The sequence below is a fragment of the Lampetra fluviatilis genome, chromosome 5, assembly GCF_964198595.1.
Source record: "Lampetra fluviatilis chromosome 5, kcLamFluv1.1, whole genome shotgun sequence".
In the NCBI taxonomy this organism is placed as follows: domain Eukaryota; kingdom Metazoa; phylum Chordata; class Hyperoartia; order Petromyzontiformes; family Petromyzontidae; genus Lampetra; species Lampetra fluviatilis.
In genome coordinates this window covers 9,829,408-9,855,462 of record NC_136279.1, presented here as the reverse complement: position 1 = coordinate 9,855,462, position 26,055 = coordinate 9,829,408, and the positions used below count along the sequence as shown (strand labels likewise).

Genomic DNA, 26,055 nt, shown 5'->3' with positions numbered 1-26,055 from the left:
CACTCTCACAATGTCCGGCCATCATCATCATCACGATCCCACTTCCTGCCCAAGCCCACTTACTTTTGTTCTTAACCGTCGATACGGTGTCTCTGACTTGCGTACGTTCTCTGACGACTTCAGGTCTTTCGGTGTCGTAATTCCAAGCGTGCATCTCTCCATGCTAAATTGTATTGCATTGTACCCGTACACACACACACGAGAGTACACTACGTACACATACCATGCATCGCATACCTACCTATGCACGCGCATGTTTGGCGTGCGTGCTGTTAGCGAGCGCCTATTGAGGCTGGTTGCTGTAGCCAGCACCACGCCCGACCGCCTTTGTCTCACTAAGTGCCGGTGTTTATACACACCGTGCCAGATACGGTACTAATTTAAGGCTGAGTCGACCTGGAAGAAGCCCGGGTCAGATACAGTATCACATGCTATCGGTTAAAAGCACGACTTGGGAATCCAATGCGTGACACACCGAGCAAACGCATGGATCACCCATTTATCTTCGATATTAACGCTATCAGCGACCTCCTATAAAGTAAGAATATCAATTTTGTATTTCTTGAACACGCCCGCCCGTGCATCTTTATCTCCCCTCTGGTGATGCTGTATATGATCACACGAGGTTGGCCAGGATAAGGCAGTGCACTAGTGGAATCTTAAATCTATCTGGGTGGATGAACATCCCTTCATACTCCTGGTGGGGGTTTTTTCCCCTCCTGGTCCTCCAGTTTCCTCCCACACGAAGCCCAACTCCCATGAAATTGGCCAAACATCCCAATGCAGTAACAGCGTGGTCCAGATGTCTTGTGACCCCCCCACCCACCAACGAATTGACCCCTGACATTATTTTGTCCTTTGCATATTATTTTCTTTTTTAAATAAACCTTACTTTTAAATATATATATACATTTTCGAGAATTGAATGGGGTTACAAAACATCTGGTCCACCCTCCCGAACATGGGTGACGGCATTGGGACTCCGAGAGAGGAGATTTCCCGGTTCAATAATTGCCATCGTGATGACTACTGCATTATTTCAGGCCCACTTACTCTTTTTTCTTCCCGAGTCGCCCTAGAGGAGGGCCGGACAAAATCCAGACACCACTTGCCCGAACTGATGTTGTACAGGTTTATGTGCTCCGGCGAAGGGCCGTTTCCCAAAACGTCCCTTATTATACGTACGTATTTATTGTTGACGAGTGTGCGTTTTCTTCTGTTCCAGTAATTGTGTTTGTGCATCGCTGCCAACGCAGCAGGACGACTAAAAATGTGTTTAATCTTGTACATCATCGTGATGCTATAAATGTCCACGTGATAAGCCACTTCGTTGAGCTATCGTTTGTGGGCAGGTCGCTTCTAAGAAGAGGTACACAGCTCAGTGGGCCTTGCCTGATACCATTTTTTAAAAATAGTATTGAGTTTATAGACTATGAAGCGAACTCCAAGTGAGCTGACTAAACCCGATACCTTGATTAATCGATTAATAGCGATTGTTGAGAGAAACGCTTCGTGCACACGAATCGCATGCGTCAGAATCGACCGATGTGGTGTTTATTACCCATTCGTACACGTCCTAGGTAATGAGTTTTACGTGACTCCTGCTACCGCTAGAGGCCGCTACGGTCACCATCACGATGTTTACAAGAATAAGAACCAAATGTTAAATGTATTCACCTGCGAATATGAATCACCGAGGGGTAAGGCCCGCGGGGGGGGGGGAATTGTGATCGCCACAATTCTTATCTTGAATGTACACTCGCGCGTGCACGATCCCGCACTTATTAAGCTGTTTAGTTTGCACGTCCGCACACGTATACTTGCATCTACACACGTGCACTTAAGCGTTTTCCACAATACATCAATGTGTCCAGATGGAAAACTCATTTCTTTGAAAATGCTTTCTGTGCTTAGTTTGTTGTCCTTCCCGCGCACCTCCGATTAGCACGGCTGGCTACGTACGGTGCGAAAGAAGTTCAACATACATGCAAGAAGAGCGTTCGTACTGCGTGTTGAGTGGACACGACGGCGCGCATGTACCATCGCACGCGCGCGTGCACACTCTTTAGATGTGTGTGTGTGTACCCATCTCATTGGCACGTGTTAACACGCGTGTACATCAACAAAGATGCCGCCGTACAGCCTTGAACAGACTGTTGGGGCAAGTGCTGTTAGCGAGCACCAATACAGGCTGGCACGGCACTCGAGGGTGGTGGGGGGTGTGGGTGGGGGCAGCACCAAGCCCGGCCGCCTTTGTCTTCCTAGTGGCGATATTTACAAACCGCAACAGGGACTAATTCGACCTAGGGGAGGACCTCGTAGATATTTGTCGCTGGTGTTGGCCGTGAATGGGAGTCGAACTCGGGCCGCCGGGTTCGGCGCTCAGTGCGCCAACCGCTACACCACCGCTCCCCACTACACACACACACGCGCGTACACTACACACGTCCTCGTGTTCACACTCACGTGCACATACACACACGCGCCTTCACACACGTGCACACACACACTCACGTGTACTCGTGTATGTACACGTACACACACACACGCGCATGTACACACAGACGCGTGTACACACACACACACACGTGCACACACACACACGCGCGTGCACACGCACACACACACACACGTGAACACACACGCGTGCACACACACACATGCACACACGCGTGCACACACACACACACGTGCACACACACACACAAGTGCACACACACACACGCGCGTGCACACACACACATCACACATGCATACACGCGTGCACACACACACACGCGTGCACACACACACAAGTGCACACACACACGCGCGCTTGCACGCACACACACATGCACACACACACATCACACATGCACACACGCGTGCACACACACACACGCGTGCACACAAACACACGCGTGCGCACACACACACAAGTGCACACACACACACGCGTGCACACATCACACATGCACACACGCGTGCACACACACACACGCGTGCACACACACACAAGTGCACACACACACACGCGCGCGTGCACGCACACACACATGCACATACACATCACACATGCACACACGCGTGCACACACACACACGGCGTGCACACACACACAAGTGCACACACACACACGCGCGCGTGCACGCACACACATACACACGCACACACACGCGTACACACACACACACGCGTCTCTCCGCCCCGGGCCCCGCCTCCATCCCGCGCGACTCCGCGGCCCCAGAGCCGAGGAACGGAAACGCGCGTGGAGAGACGCGGGGGGAGACGCCGCGATTCTAGGAGGACCCGGACCGACGACGCGGACACAGCCACGACCCAGAGAAGCTTTCTAGGGGCGTCCAGGACCAGCCGCCACCTTTCTCGGACCGTTTAGAAGAAATCTGCATCGACGTTTGATCCAGCGCCACGAGCCATACCTCGGGAGTGGAACTTACCCTCGCCTGGCCAGGTCGCGACCGGGACTCGCGCAAAGAGTGCGACACGACCTCATTGCCTCTGTCCGAGGACGGAGGGGGGGGGGCTGGTCGCTGTGATATCCTGGCAGGTTATGTGGGCTCGGCTCTTATAGAGACACTTGAAGACTCCAGTCGAGATCCTGTTCTCGAGACGACCAGGGAGGTCTGGGGAACCTCAGCGAGACCCGAACGCATCTTAGACCTCAGTCAGTGGGAGCGGCTTGTCACTGCAGAACCTGCTACAGGAGGACCTGAGATCGGACCCCTGGAGGACCTGCTGGAGCCTCAAACGCGAATGCCCTTTTAGAGGAACTGAAACTGAGCCATTGGAGATCATACTCTTTGGAGGAGCTCAGTGAAGAAGTCGTGAACCATTTTGAGAAAACCTCTGGACTTATTGGGGAAGCCTTGAACCGCTTGAGAAGCAACTTGCACTCATTAAGTAGCCTGTGTACACCCATCGGGGATCAATTGAGGAGCTCGTACATCCGTCGACGAACCTTTGGACGCATTGAGGCGGCGCTGATAAGCTGGTGGAACTACGAAGGAGCTGTTGGAGACCTCGACAACCCGGGGAGGAGACGGAGCCGACTCGACATGCAAGGTGCGTGGTTGTGTGCCTCCATTCACGATGCCACACACAGGAGGTACAAACGAAGACAAAGATCCCCCGTATAGCATTAACAGACTGTTGGGGCAAGTGCTGTTAGCGAGCACCTATGAAGGCTCGCACGCCATATGAGGGCGTGAGTCGCCAGCACCACGCCCGGCCGCCTTTGTCTCCCCAGTGGCGATGTTTGTACACACCGCACCAGGTACTCATTTGAGGCTGAGTCGACCTCGGGGAGGCCCAGGACCCGTTCAGATAATCGTAATTGGTGTTGCCCGTGAGTGGGAATCGAACTCGGGTGGCCGGGTTCGTAGCGCAGCACGCAAACCACGACACTACCGCTCCCCCCAGGAGATACGCTCTCCCACACACACACACGAGATAGACAAATAGATACAGACACAGATAGAGATGTTTATATAACCACGTGAGAGCCCGGAGCGATTCACATCTCATGTGGGGGGGGGGCGGTGGGGGGGACATACCTGGGATTGTGGCGCGCTCAGAACTTTGGTGAAAATGATACCGCGGTCAACTAAAATCGAAACTATATTCTTTGGGTCTTTCGGTAAAGACCCAAAGAATATGAACTCCTGCAGTCACGAAAGCTTTAAGTCACGATTTAAAATCGGAACTATTTTATTTACCAGGTAGAGTCCACTGAGCTATTGGCTCTTTTTGTTTTAGAGGCGACCTGGGCACACTTGAAGATAGCTCGTCCAAGTGGCTCGTCGTCACATGTGGGAATTCATAGTCTCGGCCAAACAATCTCAAAGAATGTTTCTAAATGTGGAGGGGGAATAGAACCCGGAGGACCCAGAGAATGACCCACGCCAGCACCACCACCACCATCATCACCACCACCATCACCACCACCACGGTGAGAGAGAACACGCGAACTCAAAATATACAGGCTTCGTCAGGGTCGAACCCATGACCTCTTGCATACCAGGCGAGAGAGATAGCATCTCGCCATCGAGGCGCAGCGGCCTTGCACACGCTTCGAAAGCCTTTATAAATGTAGGGTGGTCCGTGTATGGATTACCCAATTAAATAAAAATGGCAAAATTATCGAGACGAGTACATTGGCATGCCAAAGAGTGTGCAAGGCTCCTACCAATATCAATGCACGCATTCAATGTATTACCGCTCTCCTCTGACATATATATGGAGGCATCGCTTTCACAATATCCAATCAGCCTGTTGATAAGAAAGTAAGAGGATTATGAGATTATAACTCAGGGGGGAAGGCGTCTATAAATGGATCACCTTTTTCCGCGTACGCGCGTCTCCTCCCTTGGAAATGAGACGTTCGGCCTCGAAGAGGCGCGCACGTGTTCTACATCAAAGGACGCCTGCATGCAGGTCTCCTGTGTGGGCAAGTGGCTGTGCCACGGATAAGCTGGTCACCGTCACGGGAATGTGGAGTTTCCATTGCAGTGCCACGAGCAGAGCGCACGAGAGCCGCGCGGGTTCCCATTTTTTCGAGGAGTGTCATCATAATCAGCGGCCGTGACCTATCCACTGCTGGATGAAGGCCACCCCAATCCGACGCCATCTTTCACAATCTCCCTCCCTGCCTAGTGGCGTGAACTCATTGCTTCCGTCTCCGCGGTGGGCGTCCTTCTCTGGCCTGCTTCCTCCTCCGAGAGAGAGAGACACTGCCATTTTAAATTGCAATGCGGCGTTTAAGTTGGTACACTGGAATATGCAAACTTTAGCAACGTCTGATGTCAATGCTGCACCAGTATTTACTCCGTTGGTCTTTTCGTTGCATGTGCAGAATGTAGACGGTTGGCATGAGAAATATGGGACTTCCGACATTACTGAGAAACAAAATGACAACTTTTCTGACTTAAGTTGTTTTTCATACTGCACGTGTCAGACACGTACATGAATGTGCAACTCTACACGTACACACATTTTTTTTTATCAATGCCTTGACGGATGAACGTCTTCCCACGCCGTGTTGGTCGCATGCCATAACACTGACCACACATTGACCATGTTGGTCAGTCCAGTGCGGTTGGTGAAGCCTAGACGTTGGGCATTGCACAACAGAACACACAATGCACGTGTACTGAATTATACTTTTGTAAATACGAGTATAATGCAACATACGGGCCGAAAACATGGAAAGGTGCGCGCTTTGAATGACACTGAAAGACATAAAGAGGGAAACAGACGGAAGATCGGAGAACATGCACACGTTGGATAGACCGTTAGGAAGAGTTGGCTCAGGAAGGACATCATTAGAAGGGGTTTGGTAGATGGACAGTGGTCGAGACGAATGACGGAGTGAAGCACGCGGTGGGCTCGTCATCACGCCCGAGAGGCCGTGCAGCGCCGAGTTGGAGCGACGACGTCCACTCGTGTGCAGGAGCGAGGTGGATTATTGCATCGTGTAACCTTCAGGGATAGGGCGATGGCTTGGAGGGTGGGGTGGGGGGGGCTTCATCCAGCAGTGGACAAATGGTAATACTGCAATGCAGTACACAAAAATTTGCATTTTCCAAAAGCCTTTATTCTTACGGACTGTTTGGCTAGTTGCATTTCCTGAACATAGCACGTGTATATAGCACGTTCGCTCAGATCAACTTACTAAAAGCAGTAGTAATACTGTTACAGCCCCTTGGCCATCTACTGCTGGATGAAGGAAGGTCTCCCAACGCCAATAAAAAAAAGTGGGGGTGGTGGGGGGGGCATGGCCGGGTCAGATAGCACTCGCCACTGATGTTAGTCGTGACCTGGAATCAACAGCCGCTCATTGGGATGAATAGCGCAGTACATTAACCACAACGACACCGCTCCACCCAAATTCATTAATGATATATATTAATATCTTTGGTCATTGCCGTAGAAAACACATTTTTAGAGACTTGAATTGTGTAAGTGGAGTTTTGTCTCGCTGATGAGCACTCGGAGCAATGAAACCAGTCGCTGTCCGTCCCGTCAGTTGTGTGGTTACACAACGTGAACGGCAATAACTCGCTGATGAGCGCTAAGAGGCGCCAAACGGGTTCATGCTTCTTCGCTGTGTTGTTACACGACTGCATTCTAATCGGCTGTCGGTTGCTGATGAGCGATAAAGAGAGGAAATAAAACCAAACCGCTTTGTTCTGCAATTGATCAATGTCGGTTGTTGATTCGCTGGTCAGCGCTAGGAAACGTGAAACCGATCCTGCCCCATTACAGACTTGGTGTAAAGTGACTGTGGCTCACTGGTGACTCTTAAGAGCATGGAAACGCCACGATGAACAATTGTGTAAACTGGTTGTGGTTCATCATGGGACCTCCTTTGCCAGTACCAAAATATGAGAATAGGTTTTCCCCTTGCAGGCATGATTCCTTGTAAAAGGTTTCAGTTTGGTGTTTTAACATCGTAACACCAGTTTTGTTGCCGGAAAAAATGGAAAACCTATTCTCGTGGTCGTGGTTTGCAGATGAATTATAATGCACGTAAACCTTTCCAGGCCCACACCCGTGTGTCACAGTCGCCAGATGGAAAATACTGACCTCAAATTCACGTCGGCCAAAACGTGAATATTTGTTTTGCTTTGCCAAATATTTCTTCACCTTTGCATGGAGAAAGGGCATGGCCTAAAACGAGCGTGTTGCGGGCCAAAACATTTATGTAGGAGAATAATGATGTTCTAAAAACACATTCTAATAACGCCAATTATTTAGACGGCAAAGCCTCGCTGATTCTCAAGACTCTCTGTCAGGAGGCTCTTGCCAGATCGAGATGTTTGGCCCGATTCATAAGGGGGAGTTTGACTTCTCTATTTGGGGGACGGCGGGGGGGCATGGGTTCGCTTTGTCCCTCACATTAGGAATCGCGGCTGCATATATTTGATTTATTTTTTCATCTTTATTGTAAACTACCGAAAATAAGTGTACTGTATAAAGGTGTCCAGTTTGTGGAGGGGGGGACATTGCCCCCCCCCCCATCGTGCCCCCCCTCCCACCCCGCAAACGTCGCCTATGGGCCAATTCCATCTCTGAGTGTTTGGCTTCATGTGGAAGGAAACTGGATAACCCGGAGAAAACCCACCACGTGTGTATATATGTATACTCAGCACGGCCATCTCCTGGCCACACCTCACCACAGCCCAAACCTACAGCACCTGGCAAGCCCTAATACTATAACCTACCAGGCTCAAGCCTGGTAGGTTATAGTATCTGACGATATAAGGCTCACGTTATTTGATCGAAGGCAAAACACCACCCTCGTCATGACAGTCGTCGCTAACACCGATGTTCCTTTCCATGATGGGATTTCACATAATTTCGATGCCCTCTCACAAAAAACTGCGTGTTGACAGGGGGGCGGGTGGAGGGGAGTGGGTGGAGGGGGACGGGGTGGGGGAGGGTGGAGGGGAGTGGGTGGGTGGAGGTGGGTGGTGGGGGCGACGCTTCATCCCGTTGCCCCCTCCTGCCATGTTGTTTTATTTAGGACAGTCGAGGTATAAGACATAGACTGTGAAATTTAGGTGAAAACTATGGTTATGTATAGTAATAATAATTAATAATATGGAGCCGTGTGTAAATCCACTGCTTGATGAAGCCCTCCCCACGCTGTATCTGTCATGGGGGTTGTTTGACCATACTTCACCACGATCGTCAGTACGGGTTGGTTTAGGGGTGGCCGAGGAGAGATGCGGGAGGGGGTGGTTCAGATATCACTTGACACTGATGTTAGCCGTGGTCTGGATTCGAACTCCAGTGGCCAGAGTTCAAGGCGCAATGCGCTACTGCCAGGCATATAGACGGTTATTGTTTAGCACAAACAATACGACTAAGCCTGCGACCAAACACCCCCAGAATGCACCACATCTCATCAGATTTCGGAAGCTATGCAGGATTGAGGCTGGACATCGCTCGGATGGACAACCATCCTGCTGCTGGGACTATGTTGTGGGCAGCAAAGGGCAGTCCATTGTTGTACTGTGGTTCTATGCTCCCACGTCAAAGCAACCCGCGCTGACCAGCGTATGTTCAACTAAACGGTCGTAACCCACACAGCCTGCGGAGGCCCTCATCCAGCAGTGGAGTGACGAAAAGGGCTGTACGTACACGTACGGCTTAGGTTTAGACTCTGCGGTTAAGGATAGACTGCATTCTTTCTTACAGACTGTATGGATAGGTATGGTCCGAGAAACTTAGTGTGCACACTCCAGTATTTTCCACGGTAGGGAACACGCCAGAGGGTCTATCCAACGCGGAGATGGAGCTACGAGATGGGATCGTGTGCACGTGCGAGGTCGATTGACTCGCGGTCGCGACACCGTCAAAATGTGGCGCCGGCGTGGGGAAGGAGGCCTTCATCCTGCAGTGGATAAATCACGGCTGATCATGTTATGGCTGATGACGTATAAAGACGGTATGGTGTTGCTGTGTCTCAACAGGGACCTCGCTGTGACTGTTGAGGGTGGACATCCCCCCTGGCAAAACTTCAAAGCACATCTCCAGACGAGGCAAACGTCGGCTCGCAGAGGCAACCGAAACCCACGGACTTAAATCCAACCGGCTACTCCCACTGAGATGTCAACAAACCCTGCTGCACCTGGGTGTTAGTTCATCTGCTACCACCAGGATGTTCCGTGACCAGCTTTGCCAGACGCTAGTTGGACCACCTGCTGTAGTACTCGGGTGGTAGCCAAAGAGTTACCCGGATACTGGTCAAGTGGCCGCCTGGATGTTAATCGGCCAGAAGCCCAAATGTTAGTCAACCATATACTTGGATAGCAGTCGACCAGTTACCTGAATGTTATTCAACCTAGTTACCTGGATAGTAGTCATCCAATTATCTGGATGTTAGTCAACTTTGGATGATAGTCGATCACCTGAATAGATGCTGATCAAGTGCCTGCCTTGAAGTGAGTCGACCAAATACCTGGATATGAGTTGGCCAATTTACTATTTGCTCGGGAACCAATTACGTAGATGCTAGTTCACCAATTACTTAAGTTGTACCCTGGTTTACCATTTGCCCGAATGCCGATGACACAGCAGCTCTCCGAATGGCGATAAGACTCGTGAGCAGATGTTAGTCGACCAGTTTCCCGGATGAGAGTCGTCCTGCTTCCCGGATGTTAGTCGACCGTTCCCCACGCGATGATGCGATTCAGTTCCGTGGGAGACCACGTGACCCTGGAGCGTAGCGTTACCTACACCGTGAGTACCCTGCACCTTGTCCACCCAACCTTCACCCCTCCACCTCCTCTACTTCCCTCCCCCCACCCCATTCGCCGGTTGTTGCAGAAGTTCAAGGTTGGAATCCAGTCAGCCGCCCTTGTTAGTACCACACGGGCGTGAATCGACCGTAACAACACCACGTGCCGTCTGCTTCGCTCAGAGTGGACGATAAAGAACCCTCCTGTGACGTCACGTGAAGAAGAGTAGGCCGGCCATTGTGTGCCGGCATCACGGCCCACATTGGAAACAAAACGACTTGATTGGGAAACACACAGCCGATCAGCGACCACTCAGACTTAGTGATGCTGTTCTGGGTAAACAAGCGTAGTAGTACTAATAATAAATAAATAAATAAACCTGCGGTGACCACGTCTTGTGGTTACAGGCCACGTGGTGCTGATCCAACTACAGAAGAAGGGAAATGGGTGAACGAAAAATAAACAATACCATTCAAAACCTCATATTATGGGGTGTTAAGCATCAAAGACTCGAGAAGAGGTTTGCAATAGTGGCCGCTCGTGTTTGCAAGTAAACAATGCAGACCAACGTCACGATTCATATTTGCTTTTTTGTTTCTGGCAGCTGCCTGGTGATGCTGGTTTTAACTAGCAGTGTCACGTCGTACTCAATTGTTAAATGTGTGCGGATTGCTCTCCCAACACACCGGTGTGCTGAAGCAGTAACACATTGGCAAGTGTGTCCACGTGACAACTTTATCAATTGGCTTCGTCGGGTGGAGGAGGGTTGACGACACGCATTTAACTCGCGCAATCTCACTCAAAAATCAAATGTGAATCACGTACGAGCCACTGCCCAAGGTCTGTAGCACCGGGGACGGCCTCACCACCCGCTGTGAAATGGTGACGCTGCGCTGTCACTTCATACAACAATGATCTGTTGCTGCTGCGTAGGCAGTGGCGCGCGAGCGCCAACAACAAAAACTCAACACATTCATCAATAACACTGTGGCCTTACAAAGACAAGTATGTATGTAATAGGCGACGTTTCAGCGCAATCACCCTTGTTCACTGCACATGGGCCCATTGAGGTAGAGTGGATGCGAGTTGGAGACGGTGCTTTATATATACCGTGGAGCGTGACAAGAATTAAAGTATTTAAAATGTTTCCTGATTTACCATGCAGTTTTTACGTAATCCACTTCGTGCTGCATTCCTGGGTTTAATTAAATTAGTACAGCAGATAGGGGGCACTCGCATATGCATTGTGTTGGTTGTTTTGGGAAAATTAGAGGGGGGCAAAGCAGCCCCCGGGCCTCTTGACTGCCGTGCCCTGTTGCACTTGAATTAAGTTATGACATGAGATATACGCCCATACCCGCAGGGCTACCGTGCCCCACCAATATGCATACTCGTTGGCCACCACTTTCCCACCAGCCGCCTTGCACCTTCCGCTCGCCCTCATTCAGTCGCCCGAATGGTTCATTCTTCCCGTGTACCCTCCACTGAGTCGAGCAAAAGTGAATTTCGGTGTTCGTCGACAAGCCACTGTGACGGTTCCAGCGACCATCTGCGAGCCGTTCGCATTACCTTGCGTGGAGCGATGACGCGGAGGGCGGTGAGCGCCGCTGCACTACGGTTCATACCCAACGGCCTGAGTTCGATTCCCCGCAACGGCTAACCATCTTGTACTAAGTTGAGCAACCTGCCATGTTACTGTACATTGGTGTGTTTGTAAACAGTGTAAATTCGAGAATGTGTTAAGTGGAATTCAAAAACAGCTCTGCAATGTATTTTTCCAGACTCCAGTCTCTGACACGGCACTCGAATGCAATTGGGACAAAAGAGTGGGGAAATATATTTAGATATGTTCCTGCAACCAGGCTTTTCAGATTCGTCATATTATTGTTGTCTTCAACAGTTTCGTTTGGTGATTTTAAAAAATCATTACGATGCACTGGTGATTGTGAACAATCTCAGGAGTGCGTAGAATCGGTCCAAGCTGCAGGAGGAGACGGTGTTATTTCGTCATCAGCTTGAACAATGGGTTTGGGGCGTTACGGATGACCGAGGGGACGGCGTATCAGGCAGCAGGGATAGCCGAGGCATGGTCTCCCCACCGAGTGGAGGTTGATGATAGGTTTTGGGAGGTGATGGGGAGTTGTGAGTCTGTAAATCCAGAGCCGAGTGAGATGCAGTCACAAAGTTAGGAGAGATGCCTCTGGTGGCATGGCTGGCATGGGCCGCGGTGCAAAGGAATCCGCCCTCCCCTCTTCGTAGCCCTGGGCCCACTGTTGTGTGGGCCCTGGTGCAGTTGCACCGCCTGCACACTGAATAACTATGCCGCTGAATGTCCCAAACGTAATGCCTTCTCTCAATAAGTTTTCATTGACATTTGAACGCTTTCCTACTTAGGTTTGAAGAGTAAATGCATTAGCTCTGTCCGTCTGTCTATACATGGGGTTTACAATTACTCTCGTAAAGATGATGCAATATTAATATTTTATTGTAAAGTTGCCTTGTCATTCAGAACTTTCAAAAAAATCGTTATTAAATGGTACATTCCACCACGGTGAGACGATGAATCAACGTCACGTACACATTTGCCCACAGTGTCCTGTACCGCAGCGTCATTTCCAAAATGCTGCCCGCATAGGCCACATGAACACTTGAGGGTGCCAGGCCTGGGTAATGAATACGGTGGATGGGGGCGGCACAGTCCACCAGGATTGTGCAACGGCCTCTGATGTTCTCAGGCTCCTGTATGGACTGGCAATTTGTGGAAGGGCAATTAGAAGAAAGACTTTGTGGTCAAAGTACGACATATTTAAATATGTATGCGTGGCATTTTATTAGGGGGGGGACCGCATTAATAAGATAATTTGTATTAAAAACCAGGAGGCATTCATCGTAGGATATCCCTTGAAGTGCTTGAAGAAAGTGGCAGACGTCTTATAATTGATACCCCGTATGTTGAGTCGGTGAAGGGGTGGAGATTTGGATAAAAGTCAATGTCATCATCAGCATTTATTTGGTATATAGAGCCTCACACCTGTGATGTAAATCTCAAGGTGCTAAAATGGGTTTTGACATTGAAATTCCACACATGGGTGACAGAAAATATCTACTACAAGAAACAACATAGGACATTGAACAAAAGACCTTCCACCCATTGCAGTGGTACCGCAGGCTGAGCATTTAACGGGAAGTCTGAAATAATCGGTATTTGTACGTTTTGTGAATTGTGACACCATTAAGGCCGAAATTGCATGTTCCGGCAATGAGATCCTGTCATTGGGGATGCATAAACTTAGGGTAGAATTTCACCTTGGTCAAACCGGCACACCGCATCCAGTATTCCTCTCGCGATGGATGTGGCTATTTATTATTTGCCTACTTCAGTCCACCAATGACCCACAAAATATTCGGTGAGAATTAAGCCCTGCCCGTACGTAGCGCACAGAGCAATTTCATCTCTCAAGCAATGCCGCTTGGCAGAAATGAGAAGCGTCTGACTTGCGTCTCAGTGCGGCGACTGTTCGACACAGTGTTGGCACAAGATATGGAGCTGATAATCGGCGAGGAGATGGCATCGAGATGGAAAGAGAGAGAGAGCAAACGATGGTGGGGGCCCTTGGCAGAGTCAGAGCCGGTGTCACTCTCGGAGCTGTGTGGGTTCCGTGTTTGGTGGCGTCGCTCACTGCGTTTCCACGCGCCCTCTTTAGGAGCGACTTTCACGGCAGCGAAAGCGTGAAGGTCGCCGATGGCTCAAAAACAAACCCCCTATCCCTTACTTTGTGCTGCAGAAAAGTTTTCCAGATTGGCAGTATCGGGACATCTGGTGTCACCTCCTCCGGGCGGGTGAACCTGGATAAGTGAAGTCTATCACACTCTGGAAACTCTTTAGGAGAAATGTATTCATCATCAGACGTTGAACGTTAGGGATTTTACATCCCACAGAAAGGTAGGCAAGGGACATCACACATGGGCTTCAGAATACAAATTGCTGTAGACATAATAAGCGGGATAAATAACACCTTACTCCAGCACAGCACCATGAACCCGATGACCCTCACTTCGATTGCCAGGGGGCTAACATCAATCAACGATTTAAAGCTTTCGTGACTGTAGGGATTCATCTGCTTGGTTCTTTCGGTAAAGTCACGTAGAAGGGAAATAATAAAATAATAAAAATAAAACATAATAAAATACAATTCTCACGACGTTTCGGCCACAACGCAAGCAGCCGTCCTCAGGTAAAGAACAGGGCTGTCGGAAAGACAGCGTCTGAATGAGCTCGTGACAGCGTCTGAATGAGCTCATTCAGACGCTGTCTTTCCGACAGACCTGTTCTTCACCTGAGGATGGCTGCTTGCGTTGTGGCCGAAACGTCGTGAGAATTGTATTTTGTTATGTTTTATTTTTATTATTTTATTACTTCCCTTCTACGTGACTTTACCGAAAGAACCAAGAAGATCAATCAACGAGTGATATCCAAACCGGTCCTGGTCTTTCCAAACCTCTTCACCAGCCTGCATTGGTCAGCATGATTACGTGCGAGCAATCCATGAGCTACCCCCACGACTAACGCGGTGTCAGGAAGCCTTCGTCCTGTCGCGAGACAAAGGGGCCGCAAATTATATTTACCATTTGAATCAAAACTGTATCCATGTAAGCTGAGTCACTCGTACTTTTTCCGGCCCAACTGACACAGTGCAATGCAGGCCCACCCACACAGAAATGGCCTTTACATTCTACATATATCCATCACTGCAAGCATCTTAGCCGCACTCATCGGGAGCCAGAGAGGCATATGTTCGACCTAGCAACCCTGCGTTTTTTATTTGTACGCAGCCAGTCACCTGTAACGGAGAGCCTTAAGTATATTTAATGTTATTATTACATAATGCAAAGGTCATGTGTTAATGTGTGGTTGCTCGCCAAAGGTATTTGAAGGTCCTTTTATGTGTCGCTTTAACAGCGTCATTCTGATTATAATTCTCTGTGCATGGATGGAATTCGTCACACGTAGCTGATCTGACCTTACGATATGTTAATGGTTTAAAACGTGGCCAGCCATTGAACTCGAGCCACTGGTTCATCACACCGTGCACCCACCACCGCTTCCCAAAAGTTGTGGAACGACCCCAAAATAACATCATAGCAGACACCTTCTGCCACCGCGTCGAGGACATTATTATACGCATAAACTGGCACCTTCCATGAAAACGCGGAAAAAAACCTTCTGCCACCGCGTCGAGGACATTATTATACGCATAAACTGGCACCTTCCATGAAAACGCGGAATTTCCACCAACAACGTCAGCCACCAGAACTCGTTGCCACCCACTGCTCATTTGAGCAGGCAGGACGTGCCGACTTTTGATGATTTTCACCGCAGTACCAGCGTGCGCGCGTCGTAGATATCGGTTTTTCACACTCGTGCGCGCGTCGTAGATGTCGGTTTTTCACACTCGTGCGCGCGCCTCCGTGCGTTCACTCGATTCTTCACGTGGCCTCAAAAGGGCACGCCAGAGTGCACCTAGCCTGGCACAAGCGCTGTGGCGATGGCATGGCGGCTGTTGTTGTGCTCATGTGGAAATGCGCGCGCGAGCACGCGCACCTTCGCGTGTCAGATTGTGCACTTGTGCGTGCGTGTGCGCGCGTGGGTCATTAGTGCGAATTGGCTCAGCCTGAGCAGAGAGCGGCACCCACGTCCATGAGTCATCGAGCAGAGAGAGAGAGCGCAGGCGGGAGAGTGCGTGTGTGCATGAGGCACGAGGAGAGGGGCTGAGTGCATGTGTGTGTGCGCGCGTGTTTTTCTGCGTTGAGTGGTTGAGTGCGTTGTGCATTTTTGCTTGTGTTGTCAACGTGACATCAGTGTGTGTGAGTGAGTGGTGTGTGAGTGTTTCTTAAGTGAGAAGTGGTGTCATATTGGTTTATCGTGTTTGGTAAACTGAGTTTGATTCCTGGCCATGACGTTCATTGGCTACGTGGTGTCTTTACCTGGCCTGGCCCTCCCATTATCTGTGCTCAGGTTTGCATGGTGGTGGCCTCACCACCTCTAGCCAGACTTAATAGGTGTTTGTTAACAACATTTGGCCCAGCAGTCTGAAGCCGAACAAATTCCGTTGATGAGTGTGTGTGTGTGAATGTTTGCGTGAATGTATTTTGTCCAGATAATTCAAGAAGCTTTCCGTGGCTGTACCAGTGGAATTTCCATCTGGCACATATACAATGAGAGGATGATCGATATCCGTGTGAGGGCTAAGAATGTTTCCCTACTGACTTGGCATTTGCTGCTCACTCTGAAAAGATATTGGACACTCGGCTGCTGAACCTGCGGGTGGCCAAAAAGAGGTGGGGCTTTTATTGTCACCTCACCAATACAAAACACTTGCCAGAATACTCATGGTAATCGAACACTCCACCCCCTCATCTCCCTATGTCTAATCGGGCCGTTGTGGAGATGATGTAGGAGATATTATACAGTACATTGGCGGTTTGCTTGTGACCAGCTTCAGTTTGGCAGCAATGGTCTCACTTTGGATAAATTGAGTGCCGTTAGCTTTTCATCAGCTGCATAATGCTCTGCGGAAGCTACCTGGCCTGTGGCTCCGCACACAGGTCTCAGGACATTTTTGGCCTCAGTTTTGCCCTCTCTTATTTATGGGTGCGAAATACAGATCCCTTCACAGGAACACCTGCACTGGCTTGAAATACTTAGGCTAGCCTGCCAACAGTCTGTCCTCGGTTTAACCAGGTTTGATTTTATGATGAGCTCACTCGACCCTTGGAACATCTAGACACAGTACCACCAGTGAACACCTCCAGCAGGCGAGGTTGCGTTTGCTGTATCATCAAGCCTGCATGCCTAGCCACCGCATGCCCAAACAACGTTTGTTTGGCGAGGTGAACTTTGAGGCCACCTGAAGCGTCAAAGCCTTGCTCGCATATGGTCACAGGACAGACACAGGTGATACATCTGCTATTGTTCACTGTTATGTCAGTCCTTCGCCCTACATTGTTGCCGAAGGGCGACTGCCTCCAACTGTTGAGGAGCAACCTTTCTCTCGCCTCATCCGCAGAGGCCATTCTTGACACCGCTGTTACTAGTCATCAGCAGGTCCGCTCAGCTCCAAAGCCTCCCGAAGTGCATCAGCTCACTTCTTCTTTAGCCCAGTGTCAACCTGACATGCTGATGCCGAACGCAGGGTGTGTGCGTGAGTGTAGGAGTGCAACTGTGCGCGATAAAATCACCATAAACTCACCCAATCTCTTTGGATCTCAGAAACTATGCAGAGCTGAGCGTGGGTTAGTAATGGGATGAGTGACCCACCAGGACTTCCCAGGTGTTGTAGACATGAGGCTGCGAGATGGTAGTTCCGAGTGTCTCCCAACGCCCCCCCCCCCCCCGCCTTATATATGTGGTGGGTTTTCTCCAGGCACTCAGATTTACTTCTACTAAAAGCCACGCATCGCAATGCAGGACCCTCTTGAGAAAAAATCTTGAGACACATTGGGACTGAATTCAGTGAATAAATTGGCATTGGCAAGTGTTGTAGATGAATGTGAGTGAGCGTGTTGGTCAACCATCTTACGTTGACCGATGATCTGGTGATTGATGCTCACTCAGAGGAGGAGTTGGAGGCGCTGCTGCTGAACCTGGAGCTTGCCACTAAGAGGTGGGCGTTACCATCAGCCCCAACAAAACTAAGCACCCGCCTGGGTACCTTGTACCATCATACACTCTATCCTCACAACTCCCAATTGGTGATGGGGCAGTTATGGAGAGAGTAGAGAGTTTCCCATACCTGGGCAGTGTGCTCATGACCGGCTCCGGTTTGACAGCAGAGGTCTCACTCCGAATCAGTGGAGAGGCATATTTTCATCAGTTGCATAATGCTGTGTGGATGCTACCTAGTCTGTCGCTCCACACGAAGCGTAAGGTCTTTTCTGCCACGGTCATGCCCTCCCTTCTCTATGCTTGCGAAACGTGGACTCCCCTAATGGAACATCTCCGCTGGTTTGAAACATTTATGTTGTCCTGCCTACGATCCATCCTGGGTTTAACCAGGCTGGATTGCGTGAGGAGCTCACAAATCCTTGAAAGATCTGGACAAAGTTCCATCAGTGAGCTCGTCCGGCAGGCAAGGCTGCGTTGGCTGGGTCATGTAGCCCGCATGCCCAGCCATGCATGCCTAAACAGCTTTTGTTCAGCCGGATAGAGGGGGCTAAATGGGCGCGGCACAGGCTAGAGATTAGATGGAGTGATGTGGTACAAGAGGATGTGGAGCTGAGTGGACTTGCCGATGATTGGTACCAGCGGTGTCAAGATCGGCCTCTGTGGAGGAGGATCGTGAAGGACGCTGCTACTGGGCAGTTGGAGGCAGTCGCCTTCCAGCAACAACGGAGAGCAGAGGAGCGACGCTCACAACAACAAGCGGAGCGCCAGGCAGCTAAAACATAGCAAGTTGGCACAGAAGGGGGCACAGATAGTGCATCGGCCAGTCATCTCAGTCTGCGTCTGCCCCGTGACCTCCTGCCAGCGGGCGTTCGACACTTCACGTGCACATAGCCTGGCACAAGCGCCGTGGTGACGTCACCGCCACTTAGTGGCGGTTGTTGTTGTGTGTGAGCTGACATCGACCTGGGTTTGAATTGAGCGAGTCTTCAAGTGTAGCTGTCTCAGCCGGGTAAGACATTATTATTGAAACAAAACTTTAACATTAAATTTGGTTCTGCCCTTCATTTTGGCTGAGTTCCAGCCCCAAGAATGAAAAATATCGGTTTTGTTGTTATGTTACAAACCCTACTTCTGGTGGCAGGCTGAGTGAGAAAGTGATGTCACCTACTCTGGGACAGAAGATAACTTGAAGAGATCTCAGAAGTAGTTTTGTAACGTCCGCTTCTGTGAGCCGTTCTCGAGCATGAAGAGTTGCGCTGCTGTGCGAGAGATTCCAATGGATTTGTTTTTATTTCAACACGATGACGATAACACAATCGGGATAAAATTGGGGGGGGGGGGGGAGGAAATACAAAAAAGGTGGCAGGCAGGCAAGGGGGAGGGGGCGAATGATTGGATCGTGATTGTGTAGTTGAGTGTGTGTGTATATGAATGGATTGTATGTGTATTTGTGTGAATAGATGTGTGCATGTTTGTAAGAGTGTGAGTGTGTGTGTGTGGGGTTGAATGTGTGCACACGTGCTGTATAGGCATGCCTGTGTGCGAGTGTGTGAAGCATCAGTGCGGATATGCGTGTGTGTGTGTGAGCGCGTGTGTAGGGGAGCGATAGGGGTTAGCTCATGGCGCTACGAACCCAGTGACCCAAGTTCGATTCCCGCTCACGGCCAACACCAGTGACGATTATGTGAACCATTGCTGGGCTTCCCCTATGTTGACTCAACCTCAAATGAGTTCCTGATGTTATGTGTAAACATCGTCACTAGGGAGACAAAGGCGGCCGGGCTTGGTGCTGGCCACCCCCTTGTGTACCGGGCCGGCCTCGCTAGCAGCACTTGCCCCCAGCAGTCTGTTCAAGGCGATAATGCGAATCTCTCGTCTTCGTCAGCACGTGTGTGCTTCGTGACCGCCTACATAACACGCCGACGAGCAACTTAATCACGATTCCCTGTAACCACGGCAACTGGAGAGACGTTCACACCGGCACCGGGAATTCGCTCAGGCGGAGAGAGAGAGAAAGAGAGAGAGATGTCACAGAAGAAAGGAGAGCGGTGCGAACGTAGGAAAGACCGAGGAGACGCGTCTGAGAGCGTCACCCATTGTAAGATGTTGAGAGATGGGAAGAAGAGAGATGCCCCACGAGATCGATGGCTGTTTAAGAGTGGAGCTGGTGGTAGGGAGATGCCCGGAGGCTGCAGCTAGGGAGAAGATTGACAATCGAAATGTTACACGGGACAAAAAAATGATTGATGGCAAATAGAACAAATTATTTTGTTAAGCTCCGGCATTGGTAGTGGTGCATAAGCATACAAATAAACTTTGGCCTTAAATGTATTGTAATGTAGGGTTGTTACCAATATGACCCCCCCCCCCTGCCTTGCTCCGTTATTGCAATTCTGGCTCATGGAGTCATGGTTCGTTCCAGTAATACTCTTTTTTATTCATATCGTGGTGAATGTGACGGCCTCTGATGGTTAAGTGCTTGTCTGGATTTGAAGCTTTCGTGACTGCAGGAATCCATACTAGTAAGTTCTTTCGGTAAAGTCACAGCAGACATCGCTATGGCTGTCGCGATTTTCACCTGAAGACGACGGCTTGTGTTGCTATCGAAACGTCGTGATTTATTGTGTTTTATTTCTACCTACGTGACTTACCGAAAGTGCTTGTCTCGTAAACCCAGTACATGAAACGTATTATCATTGGCTGTAACCGTGGTGAATCCACTGCCGGATGAAGGCCTCCCCAGGCCATCGCCAACCCTAGCCACGGTCACGCGAAACGAAAATCCGCATCCAGCGCCTGCAACACGCGAGCTGATCCCATCGCTCCGTCTCCACGGAGGACGTTGCATTGAATCTCAACCGCGATTCAACGCGTGTGTGTATCTTGGACAAGTCAATTTGTTTTTGGTTAACTTGCGGTGCCTTTCTTGCGCAAATTTGCCACCCAAAGCGCCATGAAATCATTAAACATTGAAACAGTATGAAGCTAGTTGTAATTACTGGCGAAACGTCGTGCTCAGATTATAAATGTTGTGGCTTGGCTCTCCAACATACCGGTTAGTGCTGTACTAGTGACGAATTGGCCACGTTCTGTTTACGTGACAACTCTTACTAGTTGGCTGTGTCGGGTGGTGGCGGTTTTTAACGACACATTTATCTATTTACGCGATCTAACCGAAAACAACCTCTATTATTAAATAATATATATGGTTAATGATGTTGATAAATAATCATTAAAAGCAAGTTGTGTAACTGTATCTCAAGCTTAAAAATCAGTATTAATCGAAGCATCCGTACAGCTCTGCAAGAAGACGGCGATTTTGAGAGATGTGCGTCTCTCAAATTTCGTTAACCCGCACCTTCCGATACATCGGGATCATAAGCCCAGTGCCGCCTGTTCCCCTAAAATCGCGCAACCCCTTCTAGATCACAGCCGCCTCACTCCACGCCACAAATACAAATGAAGGCGAGAGATGGAAGCGAGAGTCTGAACTGCGGCCGTCGTCAAAAATAAACATCCCATACGGGCACCGACCATCGAACCTCCCGGTTTCAACCTTCCACGTCGCCAATGGTCGACCATCAACCGAATCAGGACCGGGCATGGCCCATGCGGCCAATCTTTGATGCACAAATGGCGCATCGACGAATCGGCGGCCTGCGAGCGTGGCCACCAATCCCAAACGATCGACCACCACGTTGTAAGCAGCTGCTGTCTTCACTCCGTTAAAGGAGGAACGGACGAGATCCACTCTGCGTCTGAACAGACAATTGAGTGCGTAACAAAATTAAAATTGTATCTTTCATCTGCCGCTATGAATCCATACTAAAGAAGAAGAAAAAGAGTGAGAAGTTGCAGTCGTAATGTGTCCGTGTGGGGCAGAGGTTCCAAATGAGCCAAATGTTTAAGAGAGAGGCCCTTTTCTTAGTGAGAAAATGACAGATGTGACCAATTAGATGGGGAGAGGTGTTTCCGAGGATGCGTGATAAGCGAGAGACATGGGAGGAAGCCTACAACCAAATCACGTGGAATGCACCCGAATCCTGTCATATCCCCGAAAGCTGAGCAGGGTTTAGCCTGGATAGTATTGGGAATGGGTGACCACCCTGCATAACACAGGTGTTACAGGCTCCTGCCGTGCTACATTGTCAGCAGATGACAGTGTGGCAAAACACATCTTTTGTACCGTACACTTTATGCTCCCGAGTCAGAAATAATTCTGTGATGTAACCACCGCAGAGGCCATGCTGTAACACGGAGCGAGGAGCAGAGATGTCTTTGTCTCGCGACAGCTCGGTGGCACGGAGTCACAATTTGGAGAGAAAGAAGCAAGCAAAAAGAAAATACTTCAAACACGGAGCCTTTTCGCCCATCCCCGTGAGCTCTCGATGAGCGATGGGGTAACATTTTGGAGAGGGTGGAGGAGTTCCCATACCTGGGAAGTGTCATCGCCATGGCCAGGCTGACGGCAGCGCTTCGTGCCGAGGGAGGCCAAGCAGAACCATCGTTCTGTTGGCGCTGTGAACTTCTGCACTTGAGCTGCACACCCGCAGTGATTTAATTCGAATGGCTCTTTGTCCTTTCCACTGCTGGATGGAGGAGGACCTACCCGCAACCGTGTCGGTGAAAGAGGGATGGGGTTGTTTGACCATACTTCACCACGCTGGTCACTCTTGGTTGGTGAAAGGGCAGGCCAGGATCAGTTCAGATGTCACTTGCGACTGGCGTAGCTGTGGATGGAGTCACGAAGTGCGCTAACCACTGTGTCGCCATTCCACACGAGCGCGCTTCTCCATAGATAATTATCGTCTTTTTACACAGGTAGGATCTGTACAAACCATGGCATCAATGCAAAATTATAAACTCTCCAATGTGCAACTGTGGTAGTCCAGAACAGATCATACAACGTAGAACGAACGACGCAATGCCCAATCCACAAATACGAGGAGGTATCACAGCGATACACCGAGCTGATCCTGATGCGGTAATCTGGCTTGAAGCACCCGAATGTGAAATTGTATTTGTTGCTCTGAATCTTGATCAGCCATACGAAAGAAGAAGGTACGGTCTTCTTGGTTCTTTCGGTAAAGTCACGTAGAAGGGAAGTAAAAAAATAATACAAATAAAACATAATACGTGACTTTACCGAAAGAACCAAGAAGATGAATCCCTGCAGTCACGAAAGCTTTAAATCGAAATTTATCTATGTTATTGTTTTTTCTTGGTAATTTGCTTACATTTCCGAAACTTTGCACTCGTGTTTTGTTGCTGTAACTCTTTGACCCGCCCCGACTGCGCATGTGAAAAAGAGCTTCATACCTCATCGTATTTCTCCAGGATAAATACGGAGTCTTCTTCTCAATGAAGACACGGTTCAGCTTGAAATAGGAATACGTAAAACGTTGTCGGTGGCATTCACGGCGGTGCGGTGGGCATTGCACTGGGCTAAGAACCCGGTGAGCTGAGTTTGACTCCCAGGTGTAGCCAACATGAGTGATAAGTGACATCTGAAGCGGTACTGAGCCTCTTCACCCTTCACCAAGCCTGCCCCGGCCAGCGTGGTGAAGTATGGTCATATAACCTTTACGACTAAAACACGGCATGGGGAGACCGTCATCCAGCCGTGGACTAACAAAGGGTGCTGTTTATGTTTTAACAAATTATAATCGTAGCCATCATTCCTCCCGAACTACAGCTACCTTTCTCAGTGTCTTCCCACCTGATTAAATAGTCGAGAATACTGTAAATACACATTGGATCATGTGGCCACACGATGTTGCCTGCTGAGGCTGATGATGTCATGGATAGTTTTTGTGTTAAAAAACGTTTGAGATGTGATCACACTCAAACATTCGCACAGACACACTGGCACATACACACACACACATTCTCGGACACGCATGCACATTTACACATGCACGATAACACGTTCAGACAATCATTCAGGCACACGCACGCACAGGCACGGTGGCTCACATAGACCCACATCGACATTCAGACACACAGAGGCACATCCTCACAAGCACAAAAGAACCCCCGTGTAGCCTGTAACAGACTGTTGGGGCAAGTGCTGTTAGCGAACACCTATGAAGGCCGGAACGGCACACGAGGAAGCTGGTGTGGCCAGATTCATGCCCGACCGCCTTTGTCTTCCCTGTACTCATTGTTACACACACCTGACCAGCTACTCATTGAAAACTGAGTCGTTATAGAGGAGGCCCAGTACCAGTTACGATATCATTCGCCGCTGATGTTAGCCGTGGCCGAGAATCAGAACTCAGCCGGCTTGAGTTGGTTGCACGGTGCACTACTAACCACTGTGCCACCGCTCCTCACACACACACACACAGCCCGCTCCCAGACGATCCCACGCTTTGGTATAAATAGTTGCATATGTAAACACAGGAGTGTGTGTGTGTGCAGAAGGGAAGAGAGAGGGTGGGAATGAGGGTGGATGAGAGAGCAAGGAGAAAGGGCGTGGGGGAGGGAGAGCCGAGAGATACAGGGAATGGGGCAGTGGAGGTTCGGGAGAGGGAGGGCGAGGAGATGGAGTGATGGATGATGATGATGATGGTGGTGGTGGTTATTATGATGTTGACAACGGAGAGGGTGTGTGCCTTGTGTGTACGTGCCTGTGTGTATGCGCGTGGCTGTACGTGTGTGTATGCATACACACGTGTATGTCTGTGTGTGTATCTATGTGTACGTGTGCATTCGTACGTACGTGTGTGAAGTGATGATGGTGGTGGCGGGAGCACTTCGCTCAGAATCTAACAACTTGAGTTCAAGTTCCGGCCACGGCTAACGTCAATGGCGAACGGTGTCTAAACCTACATCGCATCTTCCCTAGGTCAACTCGGCCTGAAAAACGTACTTAGTGTGGTGTATAATCTGTATCTTCAAGCAGACAAATCGGCTTGGCAACACCACTGACTCGTGCACTAATATGGCCTTGATAGGCGCGCGACAAAAGCATTTGCCCTGACAGTCTGTATGTATGACTAAACAGGAGATCTTTGTCTATATTATTACTGTGCTCATGTATTTGTTTCACGTTTTACTATTTTGTTTAGGCAGGTGAGAACTTGAGAGACCAGAACACGGTTCTGTCATTTAAGAGTGACCTGGGATTGTTTTCATACGTGTATGCCCATGCACCTTTGTGGGTTTTGGATTAGTCAATGGTAATTTGGGATTGGTGCTCAGTTTTTGAACGAATTCACGTCATTTTTCAATAATTGTAAAATAAGACATTCTACGAAATGCTGCGAAGCTGGTTTTTAGTATGGATCAAGGTCGTAATTATAATATATATTGGGGGGACACACCCCCCCTCCCAATATTCAAATATGCTCAAAATGTCCCCCCCCCCCAATATATTGCTATAAAAAATATAAAAGTAGTAATAATTGCTATGCTATTTAAATCAATACAACAATTGCTAAACCTTGGCCACAATATATGGACTTGCCTTCATATAAATCAATGCATAGATTTATGTGTATATGATTGTGGTTATGCTTGTACTTTATTATCCCGAATCTCAAACATTAAATACAATGAAACAAGAAATTGTAAAAAAAAAGTAAAAACAGAGCAATTTAATACAATACACTATTAGACATTATTGTAAAAAAAAGTCCATCCCATGTGTTCGTGGATTTTTTAATATTTTAGGCAGGAAATGGCAGGAAATGAGTTTTCAAATTTAGATTTTTTTTTCTGGTTTGGGACCCCCAGACCCCTGGAAGATTTGGTCTGCCCCAATGTTGACTCCATGGCTACGGCCTTGGTATGGATTATTGGCATAAGGCACTACCACTGGAGTGCAAGATACCATCTATCCATAATAATCCTATATTGTTATACCCTGTACAGGTTGTCCCTGCTTTCTTGGAAACCTCATAGTAAATTGGATCATCGTAAATCGGACCTGTTTTTCCTATAGACAGTAAAAACAGTCGAAACATCACTTTCCGATGTGTTTTTCCTTTTATCAGCCGTATTTAACAGGGCTTAATGGATAAAAATCCACAAAAACACTTCAGAATAACAAAAGCTACACGTAAAGACACATCAGAAACCAGACTGACTCTCTCCAATGTGCTCGGGGTTATGTCAGAAGATGCGTCGTAAATCAAGTTT

At 49.2% G+C, this 26,055-nt stretch overlaps 1 protein-coding gene across 2 annotated transcripts in view; it reads left to right on the top strand.

Annotated features, from left to right (window-relative positions):
* The first annotated feature begins 3,200 nt into the window (after window positions 1-3,200).
* Window positions 3,201-26,055, top strand: part of LOC144932538 (rho GTPase-activating protein 6-like) — a 52,733-nt gene continuing 29,878 nt past the window's right edge. For both annotated transcript variants that reach the window (XM_078856721.1, XM_078856720.1), the window contains exons 1-2: window positions 3,201-4,062; window positions 9,477-10,245. In XM_078856721.1, coding sequence (XP_078712847.1) covers window positions 10,186-10,245 — 60 coding nt within the window. In that variant the 5' untranslated portion in view covers window positions 3,201-4,062; window positions 9,477-10,185. The remainder of the gene's footprint in view (window positions 4,063-9,476; window positions 10,246-26,055) is intronic.